General features: G+C 35.0%; 1 protein-coding gene across 1 annotated transcript in view; it reads right to left on the reverse strand.

The window, feature by feature from the left end:
- Positions 1–927: 927 nt before the first annotated feature.
- The window catches only part of Lrriq3 (leucine rich repeats and IQ motif containing 3), a 148,280-nt gene continuing 123,573 nt past the window's right edge, over positions 928–25,634 (reverse strand). Inside the window, exons 7-8 of the mRNA XM_004634031.2 lie at positions 7,833–8,550; positions 928–1,105 (exon numbers count right to left, since the gene is read on the reverse strand). Of these exons, the coding sequence (XP_004634088.1) occupies positions 928–1,105; positions 7,833–8,550 (896 nt within the window). The remainder of the gene's footprint in view (positions 1,106–7,832; positions 8,551–25,634) is intronic.

Consider the following 25,634-nt stretch of genomic DNA (forward strand, 5'->3'; position numbering starts at 1 on the left):
CCCAGGGGCGGGGCCGGGTGGGTTAGGCAGGGCAGGCCCCAGGATCGAACCCCTGGCCCCTTTGTCTGCTTGAAGGTGCTTTAGTCTGCTGAACTATTTGGCTGGCCCTGTAATACATTTTTAAAATACACACATTCATTGTATATTTTGTTCATATTGCTCATAAGAAAAATTGAAAACTGATACAAATTCTGTATCTTCTTTTGTTTCCTTGATTCCCTACTATCACTTTTAAGTAAATCAATTCTGTGCACTTTATGGTCACAAATATAAGTTATGTAGATTTTTTTATTGTTTCTCTTTGTTCCTGTTCTCCACATATCTGCAATTAAAAAGAAAACTCATCAAACTAAATATCAAAGATCTTACAGTCTACCAGGAAGGTACAAAGAATGTTCGCACAATTTGTATTGTCTATATTTTAATAAAAAACATTAATCATTGATGTAATGTTTAGGTGTTTATTTTGAAAACAATATTGGTAATTGTTTTAATAAAATAGAAAATACGCTAAAATATGGGAAGGCAGGTATGAAAAAACAGGTAAAGAATCAACATACTAACTGTCTCAAATGTCAGAAGTAGTGGTAGAAATGATCGTGTTATGAATGCCAGGAAGTAATAGCTTAGAAATTGCTTCACTGAGAGGCTATGGAAGACATTCGTAACAGTATCTTTATAATGTCACCATAAATGAATAAAATCAGTTGTACTTGTTCCTTAGGAATCTGGGTATATGAGTAGCCATTGTTGGTCACTAAGTCTATTTGACTTATGTTAAATTATGGGCAACATAAGAAGTAATTTATTCTTTTATTTTTAGAAGACTTAAATATAAATCCATCATGTGATATAGAACATTCCTTCTAGAGTATTAATTTTAGGCTTTCATCTAAAAATAACTGCAAAAATTAAGATGATCATGGGTCACTGATCATTCCTTGGCAATGGTTCCTTTTGTTGTTCCTCTAAGAATTGAAAGGTAAGGTTTTTTACAGCTGCAACTTTTGCTTTAACATCTTGCTGTCTTTCATAGGCTTTACTAAAAGCCAGCATGTCAAGAACAAACTTTTCTTCACAGTGTCTTTTATGTATTTCTTGAGCCCTACAGGGAAAAGAGAAAGGCATTGTGGCAGTGTTAGATTATCAAAATCATGGCAACTATACTGTTAGTAATAACTACTGGATTTTATCAAAACACAAAAGATAAGTCATAAAAAGTAACTACTTATAGAACTGTATATCTAAATAACATTTGGATTGACTAATATTTGCTAAGCGTCTCATTGCCTGAGACTGAAAATTCTTACAAACCATCTCGTAAGCTCCCCAAAAGTCATCCATCAGCCTATGCTATACTTCATAAATTTTTTTTGTAAGCCTCACTAAATTTAGGCTTCTAGGACATTGTTATGGATGGAGTGTATTTCCCCTACATTCTTATTAAAACCTACCTCAGTACCTTGAACTGTAACTGCATTTAGAGATGGGGATTTTTAGAGGTTAGCAAGCTTAAGCTTAGTACAAGTTACATGGACAAGTTCCGAGCAATGTAACATTCTTAGAAGAGTAGGAGACATTGGGACATGGACTCACAGAAAAATGGCCCTACATGAACATAGCAGGGCAGCTGTCTGCAATCTAGGAGGCACGACTCAGACCTCAGGGGTTAGTACAAGGCTAAATGAGTTAGTTCTTTAAAATTTCTTAGAGAAACACTTAGTAATTCCTATAACTGGATGAACATTTGGCATTCATCAGAACAGGAAGTGTAGGAAAAGCAACCACATGGCAGAAAGATTGTAGTTCTCACTGAGTAATGCTGATTTTCACAAGCCTGGCTATCCGTGTGGCTATGCCCAGGGAGCTCAGCATAGGGAGCCACTAAGAGTACAGTTAGTACAGCTGTCCTTGTTTGAAGCCTAGCTTTGAACCTCATGATATTGTGGATGACTTATATATGATCTCTCTGCCCATTTCCATCTTTAATCAAAGGCAATCCAATTCACCAGGGTTTGTAAGAAGTTTACTGTAGTAATTTATCTCAAAGCCTTAAAGAATTGCCTAGCATTTAATAATCATTCAGTGAAAGCTACTACCATTATGAGTCTAGAGCTCAAGACTGCAGTCATGTCTGAACATGTAGTCAACTAGAATTAACAGTAATATATATATATATATATATATATACATATATATATATATATATATATATATGATAAAGGATACTAGTTAAGTCTGGGGAGTATATTTAATTAACCATCCTCACAAATACAAATTATAAATTATGGATAGAATTTATAGAGAATAATACCTTAAAGGAATTTAAAATACCTTAAATACCTGAAAATTCCTAAAGGAATGAAAATTATCCAGTAAGAAATTGTATTTCTACATACCAACATCAAGCAATTGGAAAAATGAAATTATATTACACTATGAACAGAGAATCATAAAATACTTGGAAATAAGTTTTATAGGAGAAAAAAGAAAGATACCCAAGGCCTATATCGGAAGATAAGAAAATACTGCTGATGGACATTTTAAAAAGCTAAATTAGGGGACAGGTATAACATTCAATATTGTTAAGCTTTCAGTTCTCCCCAAAATGATAGCTGAATTCAAAAGAACGCCCATTTATATGACAAGAGCATTTACCTAGAAATTAACATCTAAATTTATTTTAAATACATGTTACATTTTAGATTTATTTAATTTAGACCTATTTAGAATGTATTAATTTAAGTGTTTTGAATGTATTAAGTTGTCATTTGCTAAACAAATACGATGGAAGAACAACCCAGAAACAACCAATGTAAACTTCAATAAAGACAAATTAAATTCTCCATTTTTCTCTCCATTTGTGTGGCAAATTAATATTCATGTGCCTGCTTGCAACAAGCTTATATTATCTCATAGTTTCCACGGGTCAGAAGTCCGAGCACAGCAGGGTCAGCTGAATTATGCGCACTGTTCTCCTACGGTCAAAGTCAAGATCTCACCTACACCTGTGACTCCCAAGCAGGCCTCGAGGTCCTCTTCCAGGATTTCTGTCTTCAGCATTCTTTTTCTCCTTATAGATGTGGGTCTCCTCCATTTTTAACTCAGCAAATAATGCCAAATGCTTCTCCTATTTTGAATCTATCCGAATTTCTCTTTTTCTTCTGGATTTAAATTCTAATGTGATTACACACTGCCCACCTGGATAATCCAATAATCTCACTATTTTAATGAGGATTTACTGAAATCCTTAATTACATACGCAGAATCGCCTTTACCAGCACATTCACAGGTGTAGTATTTCAACATGTTCATAGTCCTGGGATTACGCTATGATATCCACCTTTGTGGGAGCCATTATTTTGACTAATACAGGCATCTTATAATATTTGATTTTAGTTACTAAGAGTGTACATAGAATGTTAGCTTTTAACAATGAAAGTCTAATCCTGATACAATGGAAAAGGAAGTTATCATAAATTCATGAATTTAAGTAATTTTATAGAAATAGGGTAAATTTAGTGAATTCAGCATCAAAGACCTGCCATCGCTCTATGTCATTGCTCTTGTGGTGTGGACTTGAAGCGCATTTGGGGGTCCCACAGCCCACAGCCTTTCATCAGGTATACAGGTTCTCTCATTTCAACCTCTCTAATTCATGCCTAAATACTCCTGTGAATAATTTATCAACTTCCTAAATTGGAGCTTTTTTATTTCCGCTTCAATTTTTTTTCTCCCTCATTCCACAGCAGCAGCAAGAGTTTCAGTAATGACCTCAGTAATTATTGAGATTCATCTGCATGCTTTCAGGTCAACTGACTGATACATTTATGCAGATCAACGACCTCAAATAGTATCAGAACTGAATAAAACAAAAGACGTTTGTTTTGTTCTCTCTCACTCTTGAGTCATGGTTCCTTTCTGATTTGTTTTGTTAATATTCAATGTTTTAAAATATTTAGAATAAAATCCAGTAATGTATTTTGGGATATACTGATAAGCAACACATTGGCTTTTTCCCATATGTTTGAAAGGATGGTACCTCTGCAGAAACTTGCAAGAGAAGACAGTTCAGTAGGAGCTGGGAAGATCATTTGACTCTATCCCGTACAAATTACTGACTGCCCATCATTTAATTTACTGTCACAAAACTAAACTAATGACACTTCCATCACCTTCTTTTATACCAGTCTAGTGTATACCAGCTCAGCTTTCATTGTCTTTTCTATAATACATTTTTAATAAAATATAGAAAACTACTTCCAAAAGTTACATACACAAATATAAAGTACACATTGAGCAAAGTAATTATAAATTTGTAGCAGAATAATACACTTTTCATAGTGAAGAAATTACTTCTTATAACTCGGAAAAGAAAAATGTTTTCTTCTTTAAACTTTTTCTACCGGAGCATGTCGGCATAGGGTAACAAAAAGTTTGATACAGGAGCAAGAAAGTTCAAGCCAGCCTGGGCAACTGACAGAGACCTTCTGTTGTACTAAAAAACAAAAAGGGCTGGGAATATTATTCAGTGATTGAGTGCTTCCCAGCACATGTAAGACCCCAAATTCAGTTTCAAGTCTCACAAAAAATACACACAAAAATCAACAAAAGATTCTGTGTATTTGCTAATCATAATTAAATTTTAAAGAAATAAGTGGCTATAAATATATCCCAGTATTTTAACACAAATCCAAAAAAGTTATGTATATATTTATGTATGTAACAAAAATTTATGCACATTTAAAGATACACAGGTCAAAATATCACTAGTGTAAAATTTTCGTTGATTAGCTCCAAAATATGAAAACGTGTGAAAGATTTTGAAAGGGTAAAGAGAAATGACTTGAGGTTCTGCCTTCCATATGTTTCAGAGTTCTTTATGCCTCTCAATCTCTTTGAGCTATTTTATTATGCTATAACTTGAACAAATTGTGAATAATGTGATTTCTTTTTAAATAATAATGCATGTACATTTTGTCTAGTAAGTTTGCAATAGATTATTTCCCATTAGATATTGACTAGCTCTGAATATACTGTAAATTTATTTTGGGATTCTTCATTTTCTCTCTATTCTTCATTTTCTTCTCATAGTCTATAAATTTTCATTTGGATCAGTTATAATATCTTATTTTATTTTTCATTACTGGATTAAATAAAAATTTGGGGTGTGCACATGTTGTATTTGTATGAGCCATATACTTATGGTCCTAAAATATATTCTTCAACAATTAATGAAATTTCAGGTAACAATATATAGACTGAAATATTTTGAATCAATTTTCTTTGATCTTCTATTTCACTGTTTGGCTTAAATCAAAAAATAGTTTTGTGTTTTGTTTTTTCATTTGTCTGACCAGTTATCCAAAGCTTGGGCTGGGGATTGTTTCCTGACCTATTTCTTTCTTTGTTTGGTACAGGGAATTGAACTCAGGAATTTGCCCTTGCCAGATAGGCACTGTGCTGCTGACCTATATCCCAATCCTTTGTGATATTTTTCTTGAAAAGAGGGTTTCATGGTAAACTACATCTTGAAAATTCACCCTTTCTTTCTATCGGATTCCTAATGGGCTTTACCATATGACTGTCCACTGAGATTTATCGACATTTTTCTAATGAAGTTCATGCTTTTCAAGGAATTAGCATTTTCAAATGCTCTCCTATATAAACTTCTGCTTTAAAATATGCATTACCACATTTATCTCCTCAGGCTTTAACCTATCCTAAACTTTCAAATTCACTCACTCTTTTCTCTCTGCCTGTAATGGTCACTCAATGATTTCCCCAAATCTAATAACAACTGTACTTTAATTCTACTTTTTGTGAGAACCCAAACCTGCACTTATGTTTGCCACTGGACTTGAGTCCTTAGAGGAGCAAGAATGCCATTTCTCTTTACATGGGAGGGCAGAAGAAAAGGGAGGTGAAGCAACACTTTGTTACCTCACTAAGTCAGCTTTGTGGAAGTCATGATGGTGTGCAGGAAACCTTGGCCAAAGATATGGCACCTCAGCGTGCTGAGTTTTTCAAATTGAAGGAAAATGAGAAAACTATAGAAGCAGCAACAAGTATCTAAACTTCTCCTGTCCCCTCCTTTCTAAAGACACAGTGACAGATGTCTTGGTCTGTAACTGGAGGGAACACTGCACAAAGAGGTCACAATTAGGAACTTGCTGAGTTCTGCCCAGACAAGCACCACGTAGGCCACATATGCTTTTTGTCCAACAATTATTTCCATTCAGCCATCCATTCTTTATCAAAATTATAGGCAAAAATGTAGTTTCCCCTGAACTTTTAAAATTTATTTATGTATTTATTTAATACAGAGTCTCACTACACAGCTCAGATTTGTAGTGATCCGCTGTTTCAGCTGCCCCAGTACTGGGACTACAGGCAGGCATCACCACACCCAGTTTTAGTGGCTTGCACTGTGCGTCTTGGGGTCCAGGGCCAGCATGGCATGCGGTATTGGGGATCAAATCTGGGTCCTTGCAATTGCCAGGCAGATGCTGAGACTGCTAAGCTACCTCGGCAGGCCAGTGGCTATTCATTTCTGAAGGTTGGCATGCTTAGTAAAACTTTGTTTAAATAAATTTGTTACATTTCTCTGTAGTGGATCTCTTTTTTAAAGGATCTCAAACATGAACCATGTGACAAATGAAGAAGGAAATATTTTATCACTTACATTTACTATGTACTAGAAATTTTAACTCTCTCTTGATAGTTTTGTATTATTGCTGTGTGGTTATTTAACTTTGGTAGTCTTTTGGCCTAATACCTTATGTCCCACCTTGATCTTCAGTTTCTTGGGGCACGTGATCTTTATGTCCCCATATTGCCTGTGATAGGAATCTGTAAGAGTTTAAAGTGCATCACTGCTTGGATACAAGTACTTCACTTGTGATGTTTTTCTTTTGAGTAAAGAGTGTCTTTTCCTTCCCATTTAATTACTACTTACCGATTTGAATACTACAAAGCAATATGATTTGCATAACACCATAGAGCTTTGTGTTGGGTAATGTATATTTGTTACATACAGTGTCCTGGCACAGCGCATATTTGAGGGAAAAGTATCAGCAAACATAGAGAACAGAAAATTGAAAGCTGGGCAGTGGAGACTAATTTATTTTCTCTAGAACAGAGCACTGTTAGGTGAAGAAAGTGGGAAGAACATCACAAAATTTTGTGTGAGATGATATTAGAGAAGAATACACTTTCTGGAATACCAATCAGAGATTCAGCTTCATTCTTTTGGGAATGGGAAGCTGTGCACACGTGTAAGTAGGAAATGATACAATCAGAACTTTATGTAGGAATAGTTGAGATTCGTAGGGTAGCAAGCAGATGTGCCAGGAAGAACCAAGCTAGAAATATAAATCTCACTGGGAAGAGTAATGTGAGTTCTTATGTCAAGAGAGTTTGAAATGGAAGAGAAAAAGTAGAACTGAAAAAGGATCTACTTGGAGCACACCTTCTAGGAGTAATTTGGTAGGAAGACCCTTAGATTTTGGCACTGGGAGAGGCTGAGCTGTCAAGGACTCAGGTCTCTGGCACTGCTCAAAGGGCTGGTAATACTGTTGCTCAGGACATGAACAACTGAATTAAGTTTGGTTTTGAGTAGAAAGACTAAGAGGTGGAGGGAGAAAAGCATTATATTATGGTCTGACCTTTGATACTATATTAGTGCATTACTTCTTGTCTTTATTTACATTGTGCAAAGTAGAATGTATCATGCTACAAGCAAAATGTCATTCATCAGGATTCGGTACTTGGTATGGAATATTCACAGGTAACTGACTTATAGGCTTCTGGCCAATGTAAACTATACTTACCTGATTTTCTTCATGTGCTTAAGTACAATGTTTTGATATTTTTCTGCTTTAAGGTTTTCCTGAACCATCAACTTTTTCTCTCTCAGGACAGCTTCATTCTTGTTGAGTCTGTCAATGTTGACCATTCCTTTGAGCAAAAGGGTGCGCTCATTATTTAGGCTTTGAATTAATAAGTGGTCTGCTGCCTTTTGGTTCTTTTGTTCTAGAAAGAGAGCTCTTCTTTCTTTAACTTTTTCAAGATAATTTAATCTTTCCTGCAAAAGTTGTTGTAAACCTCTCTGAATTGTCTCCTTATGTCTTTCAATTAGCTTCCGTTCAGTATCTTTTTTCTTGATTACTTTTTCCTCAGTAGTTATGCTAGCTCTTGCTTGGGCAGTTTGTGCTGTGACTACAGTTTTTACTTTTTCTGTACGGAGATCTTGCTTCTTTTGCTCTGTGTAATATTCATCAACATCATTAAGCATTTGGAGTTTTATACCAAGCCCCTGTGTAGGAAATTTCTTTCTTCTTTTCCTCTCCAATACTGTGTCTTTTTTAATTAGTGGTTTTGGCTGAGTGATAGAAAATGGTTGGGTGAGGGCAGGAAAACTAACTTGTTTTTCTTTCAGTGCTTCTGCATACTTCAGTGGACTTGAAGTATATATAGGTAGTTTGAAAGATGATATACTAAAACTGGTATCTAATTCTTCATCCTCAGTTTCAGCCACAGACTCCTGACCTACATAAGACAGCAGACACACATAAAACACAAGCACATCTGATTTTCTGCCCAAATAGTTTTGAAAGCTATATTAGTAAAACTGAGGAGAACCTGTTATGTACTTTACTAAACATAATTTTCCTCAAGTTCTTTTGCAGCTCAGAATTTTACAAAGGAAAAATGACTACTAGAATTTTTAATACACAATTGCATTGAATTGGATTTTTACATTTTCTCTATTATTTCTAATAATTATTTAACCTGCACTGATTCAATAACACCATCTTCCCTTACATATATTTTAATATGGTTTGCTAAAATAAAAACTTTAGTCAAAGTCAACTGAACATAGTAACTCAGCAAAAACCAGGTGAGAGTTATTATGGCCACAGAGTCAGAAGGCTCAGGCTCTGTTCGGCAGACTTAAACACAGGCAGCGCACGGTCGCGGGCCCCGGGTGGAGGAATGCTGCCTGTGTCCTCGAGATCAGGAAGCAGAGAGAAGCAAAGAGTGGGAAGCAGACCCTTCCTGGCCACCCACCAGTCCCCTGTCAATTCTGCCCCCAGCCAACCTGTCAGTTCTGCCCAGACCCCATAACTCACCATTTGTGGTGCCCATATCCAAAGCATGTCATGTGAATGAATGTTACACCACAGAGTCATAAAATTAAGTGAATTGCATGGCATTTGATTTTCCTAGTTTGTGTGATGTGGTATGACACTAAGATTAAGTAGACTGAAGAAATTTCAGGATTTGGCTAATGTGTCCTGGAGAAAGCTATGATGCTGAGAATTAGGTAAAACCCCAACAGGTGATTCAGTCAAGATGAAATAGAAATAAAAATTTTAAATAAACTTTAAGAAGTCAAAGAAAGAAGTAAGAAGAAAACACATGGCATATAATAAAACACAGCTGGGCACAGTGGCATATGCCTGTAATCCCAACACTCAGAAGGCTAGGACAGGAGGATCACTGAGAGCTCAAGACCACCCTGAGCTATGTTGTGAGCTCAAGGCCAACCTGAACTACATAGTAATACCATGTCTCAAAAGACCAAATAAGCAAACTGGTAAAAAAATTAAACTAGTTAATAAATAATTAGGTATTAATGCCTTAAATATTATATTAAAAGTAAAACATTATTGGAATAGATTTTTTAAAAATGAAGATCCAGTGAAGATTGCCAGGGAGACAAATTTTAATTCAAAGGTACAGACAGGTGAAACACATATTATGGAAAAAAGTGCAAACATTAAGCATAAAATGATGCTACAACATTTGATTGAAAATGTCTAAGAGAAGAGAAAAATCAATAAAGATAAATTTATCAAGAAGAAGTAACAATCATAACTAGTTCTTGTGCTTTATAATGGAGAACAACACATCAAGTAAAACTAACAGAATTAAAGAGAGAATTCTGTAATTACACTAGAACAATTTGAATGCCTCATTTGCAAAAATGTCTATATTTTGATTCCTTGTCCACTTTTCCTTGGATTATTTGGTTTTCTACTATTGAACTGCATGAATTGTATTAAAATTTTGTTTTTATTAGTATGTATTTACAGTACATAATCACATTCATTGTAAGAAGGCATTACCTTTGTGTAACACATCATAATACTCTTTAGATCCCCCTCGCCCTTCCTTCTCCCTTCTCTCCTTTCCCAATGAGTGGTTTACAAATATCCCACACACACACTATTCTGCCTTTTCATTTTGCTGCTAGACTCCTTTGCATTGCACAAACCTTTAGTTTCATGTAGTCCCACCTGTTTATTTTTGCTCCTCTTGCCTGTGTTTTGTGGTCAGGAAAAAAAAATCATTGCTACAATTAATGTCAAGGTTATTTCCCCTACATTTTCTCTAAGAACTTTATGGTTTTGCATTCAAGGCTTTTCTGTTATTTTGTGGTATTAGCAATGGATTATAAAGGGCAAGTGCTCTATCACTGAGCTACACCTATTTTTAAGACTGTGTTCCACTTTGACTTCATTTTTGTGCATGATATATGGTAGGAGTGCAATTGTCTTTTGCATGTGTTTGAATTGTATCCAATTTTCTTGACATGCTTTATTAAACAACCTATTCCTTTTCCATTATTTATCTTTGGTGTCATTGTCATTCATTGTGTATACATGTGGGTTGCTTTAGGACTCTGTAGTTTGTCCTCTTGGTATGTTTCTGTTTTTATGAAGACTGAGATTTAAAAATGTGTGTTGTACCTTGAGATGCTATCTCTGAAAGGAAATTTGTATTCAACAAAGAGGGCCAAAAGTCCCATTACATGACTGAGCCAGAAAAGAGGGACTTATTTGAAAAATAGGACACATGTAATATATGTACGAACCAATTGGTACAAAAATAAAAGTGCTCTACAGTGAAAATGTAAAACATTAATGAATGAAGTTTGAGATACTTGATAATGTCTTTCTTCATCTTTTTTAGTTTGTTTGTTTGTTTGTTTGCTTTTTTTATTTATTTGGTACAAGGTCTCACTATGTAGCTCAGACTCATAGTGATCTTTCTCTTGTCAGCCTCCCCCAGTAGTGGAATTACATGTGTGCGCCACTATGCCCAGACTTAGTCGCAGGCTCAGCACGCCTTGGGGGCAGAATTGATGCAGCATGCGTGATCAAACCCTGGTCGCTGCACTTGCCAAAGCAGGCACTTATCATCTTTTTTAAAAAATCTGTACTTACTTATACATTTAGTACAGGGTCTCACTATGCAGCTCCCAACCATAGTGATCCTCTGTTTCAGCCTCCCCAGTGCTAGGATTACAGGCATGCACCATGCTGTTTTGGTGGCCAGCATTGCATGCGTGGGGTTCTGGAACCAGCACAGCATACAATACCAGGAATCAAACCCGGGTCCTTGCACTTGCTTAGACCACCGTGTTATCTCCCCAGCCTGTCTTTCTTCATCTAATTTATTTAACTGTCTTTATTTACCTGACTTTATTTAACATTCTTCTGAAGAATTTTCATCTGTTTATGCTTCCCATGACCACTTGCTTTGCCTTTCTTATATCATAATCCTGTAAATAGCACCACTGCCTTCATTAGATCCTATTGAGAACATTATTGGCTAAAACACAGACTATGTTAGGCAAGGAGAATGCAAAAAAAAAAAAAAAACCCTTTCAGTACAATGTCTATGTGAATAAGAGCTTTGTACTGATGATGGTTGCCACGACCCTTCTACATTAGAAGCAAGACAAGAATAACAATCGTGGGCCGGCCAATTATATCAGCAGATGAAAGCATCTGCAAGCAGGTGCAAAGGCTGGGGATTTGATCCCTGGGCCTGCTGTGCTGGTTGTGTCCCCAAGGGGCACACTGAGTCAGCAATTGAGACTGGGCGTGGTGGTGTGTACCTGTAATCCCAGCTCTTGAGAGGATGTAAACAGGCTGCTCACTATGAGTCCAGTCTAGCAGTGAGACCCTGAATACCCTGTAGACCCTTCCCTAAAATACAAAGATAAAAGATAAAAAGAATAATAATCGCAAATTCCATGCACACACATGTTCAAATCTGTAGAACTGGTGAATATGTAGATATATCATATATCTATATCTATATCTATATCTATATCTATATACATCTTCTCTATGATTTGGAGTGACCAACAACCAGCAAAAATTGTTCAATAGCAAAAGGTCCCCAAATGGTATCTATATATTGAGTTAAGGAATTGGCAATAAATATAGTTCCAGTGAAATGGGCTAAAGGTCACCTGTGCGTACATACCTGGCAAGAGACACTAGCAATGGTGTCCCCTTAGGATGCAAAAGCCACTGACAAAAAAATAATGCAAACTGTCATGTCATAGCGAAAACAGAAAAGGTAAAAAGTGACATGGGGTCACTTGGTATTTCATTTCTGACCCAAACTTCTGTGGGAAATTGTCTAGAAAAACAGTGATGCACGTTTTCTAAATACTGGTTGACACTGCTATGGGAATAAATTTACTGAGTTGTATGAGAAAATAACATAGGCAGCTCTAAGATTCTGCATTCTTATAGCATCTCATTGGGTTTTAAAATAACTAGCTCTTTGATTTGTAAGCTTAGAAATAATAATCACTTGCCCAATTATTTAAATAGTAGTCCTAACACTATGAAAATAATATATTAAAGTAGCTTCTAACTGCAAGTGCAGGGTGAAAAACAAGAGGAGAATGAAAAGTCAGTAGCACAGAGGCACACACAAAAGCACTGGACTAAACCCTTTATTGACCAGGGGTCCTCTAACACTGACCATAAAATTAATGACTCTTCCTGTTTCTTAGCTTCAAAAAATTTAGTAAAGTATGTGACTAGTTAGCAAAAAACATACAAATGTAAAACCTCCCTGTATAAGAATGTTGCTGAGTTGATTTTTAATGTTTATAACAAAAATAAAAAAGAAGAAACAGCCTGCCAATTAAGCTTTGCTGGCCAAATAATGCAGCCACAAATTTCTATTGTGTCTGCCAATGAGCTCTTTCCAAATATATTATGAAAGGGCCCCAAACACTGCATGTGCGCAGAGACCCTTCATCCCATGCTCTGCCCTAAAGGTGACACCGTGTTCAAGCACACGGGGGGCTTTCTGCTTGAAGCTATTCCTTTTTTCTCCTTCTTTATAAGGGGGTATAAAGGACTATGTAAAATGATGGAACATTCTTTAGTACAGTTTGAATACATAATAAAGGGACATTAAATGATCTTTTAATAAGTGTCTGTATTCAGTGTCAACTCTATAACTCAACTGTTATTGTAAATGCTAATTTGGGCTTACCTCACAAAATGCATCCTTCCACTTAAATGATGTTTTATTCTAGCAGGCAAATAAAGGAGGAGAAATGTTTCTTTATTTAAATCTCAACTTTCCTATCTTTTAACAATTCTGTTAAAATTCAGAAAACAAAAGAGATTGCAAAACTGCAGTTTCTACAATTGAAAAAAAAAAAAAAAAAGAAAGAAAAAGAAAAAGAAAAGGAAACAAAAACAAAAACAAAAACAAAAACAAAAACAAAACAGTTGCAGTGGCCAGAACAGGTAGTTGCTAAGTATTTTAAGGAAATCCCTTTATGGAATATTTACAAAATCAACATCTAAAAGGCTCAGTTTATGACAATTCCTGGTGATACAAATTTCAAAGTAGGAATAATTAAAAGTACCAGAACTTTCACAGGTCCTTTAGAGTGTATATACAGTCATCTTAAAAACAGGTATTTAGGTTCATAATAGCTACTTATACTCATAGTAGAGTTCATTTACCTTTTTTATTTCTAAAATATGTATTTTTATTTCATTTCAACTGTAACTCTAATTGATACATTCATGACTCCTTAAGTTATTATAATATTATTACTATATTTTAGACCACATGAGTATTTATCCAGATTCAGCTATCAAATTTCAATTTCAGTGTTTTAATAATGGAATGGATACCAATTTCCCTCAATGGCATCAATTTAAAATTACACACGATCTCAGTGAAGAACTGAATAGCATCCAATTATCTAAAATCATTTTGATTCCTCTATTAATTACTTTATCTAGCCCCCTGTCATTCACACATAGTTTTAAAATACTGACAATAAGCATGTTTTTCAAAAATAAAAATTCCAAAAGTTATTATAGTTATTATTCAAACTCTTTGCACTTGTTTTCTTCTCCCTGTAAAGTTTTGATTTGAGAATCATTTGATTTTTAGGCATATTACAGATCCCAATTTTATAAAAATGTCCTCTTTGCTATATATTGTAATTAGATAACAAATATAATATATATGGAAAGTATAAGTATATACTTTACTGTGTATACAGATATATATATATAGTGTATAAGACATTTTTCTAGGTCAGTAATTCAAGGTAGTTGTGAAGAAAGGCATTATTCCAGGTCTCAAGAAATTTCTAGTGGGGAAAAAAGATAATGAACTCATAAAGATGAAAATACCAAAGAGTGCAGAGTGTACTAATGAATATTAGTCAAGGTAAAGTGTCACTTAGAGGGTCTAATGATTATATCATGTCAACAGTAAAGACTTTTAAAGGGAAATTTTAATTTTGGGCCAGAAAAACAAGAAAAAACAATTGATGAGAAAATCAGGAGAATGACTATTCCGTGAGAAGAGACAAGCTACTTTAAGGACAGAAGGTAGTAGCACTTCAACCTCCTAAAAATTATGAAAGACCCTATGGAACCCCATAACCAAGATGAAGCCGTGGGATTAGGCATCCTGTGATCCATACTTTAAGGGCCAAATCTGTGAAGAACTGTAGATTCCAGAAAACAATTGAGACTTCCTTGTTAGCTATGGATCCATCTAACTATGGAAGTTATATGTTATATGACTTTACCATGAAAAGAATAGGTGTGACAGGGGAGATATCACAGTGGTCTAACTGCCTGCCTAGAGAGTGCAAGGACCCAAGTTCAATCCCTGGTATCACATACCACGCCTTCCCAGGAACCCTGGGTGCGCAGTGCCAGCCACCAATCCAGGCGTGGTGGCACAAGCCAATAATCTCAGTGCTGGAGAGGCTGAGACAGGAGGATCACTAAGAGTTTGAGCTGTGAACTGAGATCCTGTATTAAATTAATTAATTAATTAAGAATAGATTTGAATGTAGACCACAAGAGTATAAGAAGGGAGACTGTGGTACTTACACACAAGGGAGAACTATCCTGTCATAAAGGAAAATCAACTGAGTCATATGTAGGAAAATGGATGCACTTTAAGACCATACTGTCAAGGGAAATAAATCATATACAAATTAAAATTGCATTGTTTCTCTTCTATGAGACACAGAATTATAAATAAAGAGCATAATAAAAAGTTATACAGACACAGAAATAGGGACATCTTTCTCAAATGAAAAAGGATCAAGAGATGGAAGGTGGGAGGAGGGAGGAGAGCAAAAAGGAATGAAAACATGAATTATGTGTTACATACTTCGACCAATTCCACCCAAGGAGGGTAAGCATCATGTACTAAAAACATGGACTAATAAAAATAAAAATCTAAAAGTGGAAAAATCAAAAGGAGACCATTTAAAACCTTCTATAGAAGTGTAGATAAAACACGATGCCCAGTATAAAAGAAATGAAATAGCAAAGATGTGGAAAGTTTTTCAATATATTTTACACATAAAGCCAATAGAACTTGATGATAATAGATGACATAGTTGAGAACAACAATCAAATTCAGTGGTGCTCACTGGGTTGAAGAATGAGTTTTATAGTAATTCCACTTGCTAAGAAAAGACACACAGGATCAAAAGTGGATTTGGCAAACAAGATTAAATATTTTCCAAGGGCTGGCCAATTAAAGCTGCTGCAAGCAGGCGCAGGGGCTAGGGGTTCGATCCCTGGGCCTGCAACACCAGCCTCTCCCCCAGAATGCGCTGAAAGGGCAACTGAGACTGGGCGTGGTGGTGCGTGCCTGTAATCCCAGCTCTTGGGAGGCTGTAAACAGGTGGATCACTACGAGTCCAATCTAGCAGTAAGACCCTAAACACTCTGTAGACCCTTCCCTAAAATATAAAAATAAATATTTTCCATGCATTGCAGTTTTTGCAGTAGTTTTGATATTTAAGTACATATATTAATACTTTACTAATGCATTGTCACATGTAAATTCCTTATGCTTCATAATTCCATTAATGTGCTGTGGATTTAGCTCAGTGGTACAGCACCTTCCAGGAAGGTACAAGGCCCTGAGTTTGATTCCTGGTACCAAAAAATAAAAGAAGAGAAAAAAGAAAAGAAAGGAAGACAAATAAAACTTTCATTATTGAAATATTATTTTGACATAATTTATTCTTAAAATATCATTTTTGATCTAATAGCATTTGTTTCTTTATACATGATTACCAATATTTCTCAAGTAAAACTGAAGTAACTGTCATTTCTGTATATGTTTTATTAGTAATATCAGAGGAGATTGAAAGGAAAAATCCTTATATTTCCAACAATAATTTCTATACATTGAATTATTTAACACAAGATAACATAATGATTTATTTTGAATAACTTCTACCTATAAAAATAAACCTTTGCTGAAAAGCAATTATCCTTTTATTCGTATTTTATGTATTTTATCTGTTTAAGAATTTGCGGGCCTGGCTCTAGTTCAGTTCTTTAAGTGGCTGCTTCCACAAAGCTGTCAGCCTCATGTTGCTGTAGTTCGATCCCCACAACACTGCAGCCGGCCAAAAGTGCCCTGAAGGCATTCGAGGAGCAAAAAAAACCAAATCCTTATTAAAAAAAAAAAGGGGGAACTATCCGCTCAGCCCCCCCACCTCCTGTCCCTCTCTTAGGACAGGAGTTTTCTTTCCCTCAATAAATATAGTCTGCTCATAAAGAAAAAAAGAATTATGCAACTGGATCATATCATAGTCAATTTACTTTCCATTGCCTCAACAGTTTTAAAAGCCACATAAATAGATTTTAGAAGTCAAGAAACCCAATTAATTAATGGTCAACACCACTTATTTGTTTTTCTAAGTGCAATACACATTTGTGAACCACCTTTAAAGAACAAATGATATAAGCCTATTTAAAATGACTGTACTATGATCTGAATGTTCACGAGTAGGTCCTCAGAACACCTGCCCAGAAAATTTGGGGCACAACTGAGTTATATAATGTTACAGTATAGGTTCTCCTATGTCCTCATTCTTCACTGACCTTGAAAGAGTTGGGCCAAAATGTTGGCTGACTTTGCAGCCCTTCCTTTGCTCCAATTTTTGATCTGCAAATTTAGGTTGTTTGTGCTCCAGAAGAGAAGATTATTATTACCCTGCAACATATGCAGTTGAGTTTACCCTAACTATCTGTCTAAATATCAAACATCTTAGGCATAACATGGAACAGGTATTTTCCATCAAGTATTGATGTGTTGAAATTTAAGTCCTTACAAAATATGAAGAAAAATTTAAAAATAGAAGATTATGGAGTCACAGAAGAATGTGATTGATGATGTATAGTGTGCCTAAGGAGAGTCACATGTAGAGAAAACTTTCTTTCAGGCTTTCACAGAGAGCAAACTGGTCAAGCAATGACCATGACACATCCACATGGCTGACACTGACAAAGGATCTACAAGTGTGGTACAGGGTTACAGGATAAATCCTCAGGGGACTTGACTGACCTTATCAGATACAAAAGTTACATTTCTTGTTATATAGATCTTGCTTTCTCTTGGTCTTAACCATCTAGCATAAAAGTATAAAAATGAAGTATAAAAAGTAAAGGCATATTAATATGCTGAGCTATGAAAGGCTCAAGTCAACAACTTCTGCGGATAACCCATTACTATCGTGGACTGCTGGACTGTGTTGGATTGTTTTGCTGGATGCAAGCACCTATAGTATTTTTTTTTTTGGGGGGGGGCTGGCTCAGAATGCCTTCAGGGCATGTTTGGCTGGCTGAAGTTGTGGAGATTGTACCACAGCAACCTGAGCCTAACTGCTTTGTTGAAGCAGCCACTTAAAGAACTGAGCTAAGGGGCAGATCTCCCGCCTATAGTATTTAAATGCAAATAGAATTCCCATCTCTGACAGGACTAAACTAAAAAAGGGGATACAAAGGAAGGACCGTTTTGTATTTGTACATACAGAATAGTTGGGAAAGATATACAGCTACTTTCACTTAATTCAATGAGAAGAAAGATTTGTAGTAATAGTGTTTGGACAGGATATCCTCTCTGCTTCTTGTACTATGGATAACCACTAAGAAGATAACAATGTGCAATGTATTAATTATTGAAAATGTCCTATTAATCAGCTTTGAAACTGTCTCATTGATATTTGTTTCTCAATAAAACAAAATTAAAAAATAAAAAAGAAATTTAAAAAATGAAAAAGAAAAGAAAAGAACACCTGCCCAACCTCTCTGCACCAGCACACGCTAAGGTAGCTTGGAGTTTGCAAAGAATGAGGGCAGGAAGGAGAGAAAGAAAAGGAATCATGCAAAAAGAAAGAATGAGAAAAGAAGGATAACACAGAAACAAAGTGTTCTAAATTAGTGGAGAAGGCGTCAAAAGGAGGGGTGGGCAATGGGAGGAAATAAAAGACAAATCAAAGTATACTGTATACAGGCACAAATTCCCTATGATGATTGTGTTCTTTGTGTATACCTAAATTGTACCAATAAACTTAATTTGTTGTTTTTTAAAGGAAAGTAAGAAACAAAGCAGCGGCATCAATTTCTGAGTTTGCTCATTTGACACAAAACTGTCCTTGAAAGTATAGTGACAGAGTCGCCATCTTCATCCTATTTCATTAGTAACAACAAAAAGGGTTTGGGTGATGCTCCTCCAACATCACACACGTCTTCATACTGTGTCATAAATGAATTATTTAAATCATGATTCAAGATTATCATAATAAAGAATAAAATTCACCAAAAAGCTCACATTTCACATGGAACAGAGCGATATTGGGGAATAATTACCACAGAATGCAAAGTTGCAGAGATGCAGAGGAATTATCTCCACCAGGCAAAGTCATGAATCCATTCTTGAAAATTAGACATGCTGTGAAAAAACTCTGCTCTGGAGTTTGTCTACATTATACACGGCAAAACTGTAATGCAACACACATTAACTCAAACCTTATCCAATTTTCAAAATTAAAAAAAAAGCCTCATAAAGAGTAAAGCATACAAACACAAATTATAAGTACCTTCCTATTATTATGCAAATTACTTAGACATTTGCTTTCTGATTCTCAAATGATATGGTTGCTTGCAAATGGGTTTCCATTGCAATGCTTCTCTCTTGAGGATGGCGAACACATCTCACATAAACATCCCCATTTTTCTACATCTATCATGCTTTAAAACTGTCTATCTGTTCTTTATCAATATGCTTATTCGCATATGCTTTGCTACAATAAAATTTATCATTGAACCACTGTAGCATACGATGCAGTGTTTCATGTACAGTACACATGTCTTGCTATCATAAGCATCTCCACAGACTGGACTTAGAACATTGCCATCACTTCTAATGGAAATCTCCAGCCTCTAGAATTATGTACCATCCTCTGCTTTTCAGGTAAGCCCAAGGCTGATGCAACCCTTAACCTATTTCTGTCTTAAAGTTTTACATATTCTGGACAGTTCTTATTATGATCACATAATAACTGAGTTTCATTCTTCTAAGAAATTAACTGCAGTTTGATCATATTTTTCATTTTTAGATACTTCCTTTTGTATAGCTCACCTTTACCTACTCCATTGCAAATACTATTTTTATGATTGATTGATTGATTGATTGACTGATTTGGTACAGGGACTCGCTATGCGGCTGAGACTCATTGTGATCCTCCTATCACAGCCTCCCCAGCACCAGAATCATAGGCATGTGCTATCACACCCAGTTTTGGGGGTGGTGTGGCATGCAGTATGGGGAATTGAACCCAGGTCCTTGCGCTTGCCAAGCAGGTACTTAGATCACTGAGCTACCTCCCAAGACTGATTATTTTAGATAGAAAAATATATTGAAACCAATGCCATGTCTGTCCATACACAATATTTAAAAAATAAATATAATTTGGGCAAATGTTAGCTCATCTTTAAGGTCAAACTTTGTACAGGTTTTAAGTAAATATGAATCACTCTCTTAATAATTGTACTGCCTCCCTTTCACTAAGGTTGTGTTCTTGGAATGATTGTATATCAGCGTACTAAGTTAAAGATCTGCATTTCTGCATCTGATGTCTTGGCGCCAAATTCCTACATTTCATTGGACCCCTTTGACTGCCCATACATTAATAGTCCATGCCCTCTGAAACCATGCTTTGGCTCTGCCCTTTTTTGATTTTGGGCCATTTGGTGGACAATCATAAGAACTTTGCATAGTGATTAGGTTTACAGCAACAGGAGCAAAGTCACTTGGACTTCTGAAATGTCACATCTTAGCGTACTAGAATGTATGGTTAAGCAAGTTGTTTAACCTTACAATCGCTCATATCATAAATCTTCAATTAAGTGAGAGTAAAAAGTTTGGCCAGTGGGAAGAAGTTTTAGATTTAGGTGTCTTCTTGGTTATCTGCTTCATTCTGCAATGTATAAATTTTCATTTTCCTGATAAGGCTGACACTTACAGTTTGCCCAAAGCCTTCCTTGGCCTCACAGATTGTGCCTCTGAATCAAGCCACATTGTGCAGGCAGAGAAATGCTGTTAGAATAGACATGCAGCAACACATACTTAATAAAATGTATTTTATTACACATTATGATAAACCCTCCCTTGATCTTTTCTCTCTGAAATATACATGATGTGCCCTTTTCTTTTTGCATCATAATACATGTTACAACTGAGAGCTCTAAGATACAATAATTTCTCAATTGTAGGAGTCTTACACAATAATAATTCATGTCTTCAATTTATTTTAGATTAAAGGTGATTATTTAACAAGTCCTTTCTTCATTATTATTTTTGAGTTTTAAAAACAATGTGTTTATAAACACATAATTCATGTACCTATGTAAACAATGTGTTTATTAATACATAATTCATGTACCTATCTATATATGTATGTATACAATGGTATCCCGGTTCATGAATTTAATTTGTTTGTTATTTTGAAAAAGGTGGCCACATTTGTGTTCATATAGGAAAGACGGCTGCAGTCTTTTTTGTTGCTAGATATGGTTTTCAAACAAAAATAAAGCTTTGCAAAATGTTTCTGTCTGTGAACCAAACTATCTGCAAGCAAAGAATTCATGAACCAAAGCACCATTGTACATTAGACAACGAAAATAATCAAGACTATTCTTTCCTCGGTTGGTTGTCTAGGTAATGCAGGAAGAAATACTTCATCGATCATAAATGCCTTTATGTCAATTTTCCATTGTACTAATAACTACTGTAACTTTAAGAAGTGTTCTCAAACATGATTTCTCTTTACCCAAACCGTTTTGGTCATTTGGAATGCACCGAATTCTATTTTTTTTCTAAAAAATGTAATTGTTTTATTACAGAGCACATGCAGCACATGCAGTTTCCAGTCATTTGGGAAGTGGATATATGTACATAATGCGGTTTCTTTTTCTATATTCTTCCCTTCCCTCCTGTCTCTCTCCCTTGTCTTTTAAATCTCTTTTCCCCATTTTATTTCTTTTTGAATTCCATATATGGTTTTAAGATTAACATTTACATTTCTGAAATAAACAGGCTTTTTATAGAAATGAATTATATTTAGGTTGCTGAGTAGTATTGCTATGTCAATAATTTTAAAGCATCCAGTTCAAGATAATGATTATTTTTCTTTTAGTTGATTCTCTTCTTTTGTTAAATTTATTCCCAAGTATTTTATAATTTTATGGCACTATATATGAAATTGTATAATTATATTTTTATTATATAGAAATACAGAAGCTGGGGAGATAGCTCAATAGAATTAGTGCTTCCCTGGCAAGCACACGGCCCTGAGTTCAATTCCCGGTACCACAAAAAAAAAAAAAAAGAAAAGAAAAGAAATACAATGGATTTTAAGTGCTAATCTTGTGTCTAAAAATATTTTCTGAATTTATTTATTAATAGCTTTCAGTCTATTCCCAAGATTTTATATGTATGTCATCATATCTACAAATAGAATTTTTATTCTTCCATAATAATTCACATATATTTTCTTTCTCTTCTAAGTGCAGTAGCAAAATCTCCAACATAAATTTTAATAGAAGTATCATGAATGAGTATTCCTGTCCAGCAAGCATGCACAGAAAGCATCTCGTCTTTCAGTGTGAAGCACACCGTTACTCGCAGGGTCATATTTTTTTGAGGGGGTGTTTTCTAGCAGAATGGAATATTTTCTTCTATTCTGAGTCTGTAGTTACATCACAGACTAATTTTCTCTGTATTTATTGAGACGTTCGCATATTCTTCCTATTCATTTAATGTGGTATGTTACATTAATTTTTGATGCTAACTTGACCTTGCATTTCTAGGATAAACTGAATTTAGTTATAACTTATAATTCTTTATTACAGGATTTAGATTACAGTGTCATCTTTCATGATTTTTGTGTGAGGATGCCCACAAGCGATGTTAGACTTTATCCTTTTGTTGGTGTTCGATGCTGACCTTAGAGTAATAGCGTAGTTACAGACTTTGCTGCCAGTGTTCCCTCATCTCATCTTCCTCCTTTTAAAAAACAGCTTGTAGGCAGGGACTGGGGTTCAATCCCCGGGCCTGCTACGCTGGAACCACCCCTGGGGTGTCCTGAGATGGCAACTGAGACTGGGTGTGGTGGTGTACGCCTGTAATCCCAGTTCTTGGGAGGCTGTAAACAGGAGGATCACTACGAGTCCAATCTAGTAGTGAGACCCTGAACACCCAGTAGACCCTTCCCTAAAATTAAAAAAAAAAAAAATAGCTTGCAAAAATTAGGTAGAAATACTTGTTTGGTATATGACTCATTAATGAATCCAACTATAGTATGTTAAACCACTAAAATATGGCTCTAATCACTGGAATCTAGAAATGTTACCTACTTTGGAATTAGCATCTTTGTAACTGTGATTAAGGTTCTTGAAATAGAATAATCCCAAATTACCTAGAACTATTCTAAACAGCTACTGGAAATGCTACTACTTTTATGAAAGGCAGAGGGAGTTTACACACACACACACACACACACACACACAGAGCAGAGAAGGTAGCACGAAGATGTGCTGCAAGCTCAAGCACAGGTTGAACAGGGCAGCTATCAGAAACACAAAGCGGCAATGAACAGACGCTTACTGCCACAGGAATACGGTCTTATTACAATTTTATTTCAGACTCATGCAAGTGATTTTGAATTAATAGTGTCCAGAAAAATAGTACAATAATATCCTGATGTCATACCATGTTTATGGTAATTTTATAGCAGTTACAGGAAAATAATATACCATATGGGCATCTATGTGTGTGTGAAAACAAATCTAATTAATTTGCTCCTTTGTCTATATGGTTGTTCAGATTTTCTACTTCTACTGTGATCAATATGGGTAGTTCACTTATTTTTACATTTGTTCCTTTCATCTAACATTTAATTTGTAAGCATATTGCCCACGGTCTCCCACTATGTTCTATTTCAGTAGAGCTAGTAATGCCCCACTTTTCTAACTCTAGTAATTTAAGTATTCTTCCTGTCACTTTTATACACACAATCTAAAGATCATCTTTTTATCAGTCTTTCAAAGAACAAACTTGGCCGTGGCCATTTTCTATATATAGTATTATTTAATTTACTTTTTCGCTCATTTCAGCTGTGACCTTCATTACCCATTCTGTATTTGTAGGATGTTTAAATTTCACTGCTTTTATTAGCTCTCAAATAGGGACATTAGGTTATCTATTCTGAATGTTTCTTCACTCTGAATATGGGCATTTTCAGATATAAAAACTTTCTTCTTTGCATTGATTTAATGGACTTCACAATTTTTTTTATTTCTATCCCACTATGTTTTTCTTGATGCTGGCATATATTTATAATAAATAAAAGTTACATTTGCTTTGGGGAATCACCTATCTATCTATCTATCTATCTATCTATCTATCTATCTATCTATGTGGGGAATCTATCTTCTTATCTATCTATGTATCATCTATCTATAATCATCTATCTATCATCAATCTATCTGTCATCTATCTAACATCTACCTATCTGGGGAATCTATCTATCTATCTATCTATCTATCTATCTATCTATCTATCTATCTATATCTATCTATCTATCTATCTATCTATCTATCACCTACTTATCTATCATTTATCTATCTATGCTGATTATCCTCAATTCCCTCTCCCCACTACCCTCATTCCTTATCCCAGTCCCCACTCCCACATCCAAAATGTCTGCTTTTCTATATTCTATCATCTATCCTTTATTTTATACTTCAGTTTGTCATTTCTAGTTTTCCATATGAGAGAACAAAGACGGGATTTAATCTTCCATATATGGCTTATTTTTCTTACTAATATGGTTTCAAGAGGCATTCTTTTTCCTACAATTAACACCAATATACTAGATATTTAAGTTGTGGTTTCTTTTACTGTTGATTTCTAGTTTCATTTCACTATGACCCAACAGTTTGCAAGGAATTATTTCAATTATTTCTTTCATGCTTTCTTTTCTTAGTTTGTATTTTCTTAAATATAATTTAAGGTCTAAAATATTTTAATTGCAACATCTTTACTTATTGGATAATTAAGTACTTGTTAGTTTTTTCCACATATTTGTGAATTTCCAAAATTCTTGTTACTGATTTTTATATTTATTGCATTGAGGTGGATAACATGCTTTATACGTTAGCAGCATTCTAGACTTCATTAAGTCTTATTCCATACTTGTTTTATTCCCTGTTTTATAAAATAATTATTTACATTTGAGAATGTATTCTCAAGAATGATTATTGTGCTTTTGTTGGACAATTCACTAGGTTGAGCTCTTCATCTTTTTTAAGATTTAGGTCAAACCTTCTAGATGCTGATTAACCTTCTCAATTGTATATTTTATTAAAAGAGGAAGGTCAGAGTAAGGGCGTGGTGGTGCATGTCTGTAACCCCAGTGCTGGGGAGGCTGAAAATAGGAAGGTCAGTATGAAGCTGAGCTGTGTAATGAAACCTGGTACCAAACACATAAAAAAAGAGGTAGAGTAAAAGAAACCTGTAATTATTGTGGTTGTATTCTCTACTTATCCCATCAGTTCTGTCATATTTCTATCATTTTGCTTTTTTGACCTTTAAGTGAATATATATTTATAGATTTATATATAGCTAAAGTGCTGTCATTATTGGGAGTGTCTCTATTTCTAGAAAAATTTTTATTTAAGAATGTACTAGACTGTTGTTCATATAACTGCCCCAATTTTCTTATGATTACTGTTTTCCTGGGATTTTTCTATTATTTTTTTTCAATTTGTGTAACATGTTAAATCTAAATTATGTTTTCTTTAGAAAATATTCACATGGAAGTTGAATTTTTAAATCTAATCTGCAAATCTTTGCAACTTGATTACACTGTGCATCAAATTATATTTAATTTTATGTTGATATAATTGGATTTAGCCTGCATATTTTTGCTTCCTATAGGTTTCACATCTTTTTCC

This window comes from Octodon degus, unplaced genomic scaffold, assembly GCF_000260255.1.
Source record: "Octodon degus isolate 3935 unplaced genomic scaffold, OctDeg1.0 scaffold00057, whole genome shotgun sequence".
Taxonomy (NCBI): Eukaryota; Metazoa; Chordata; class Mammalia; order Rodentia; family Octodontidae; genus Octodon; species Octodon degus.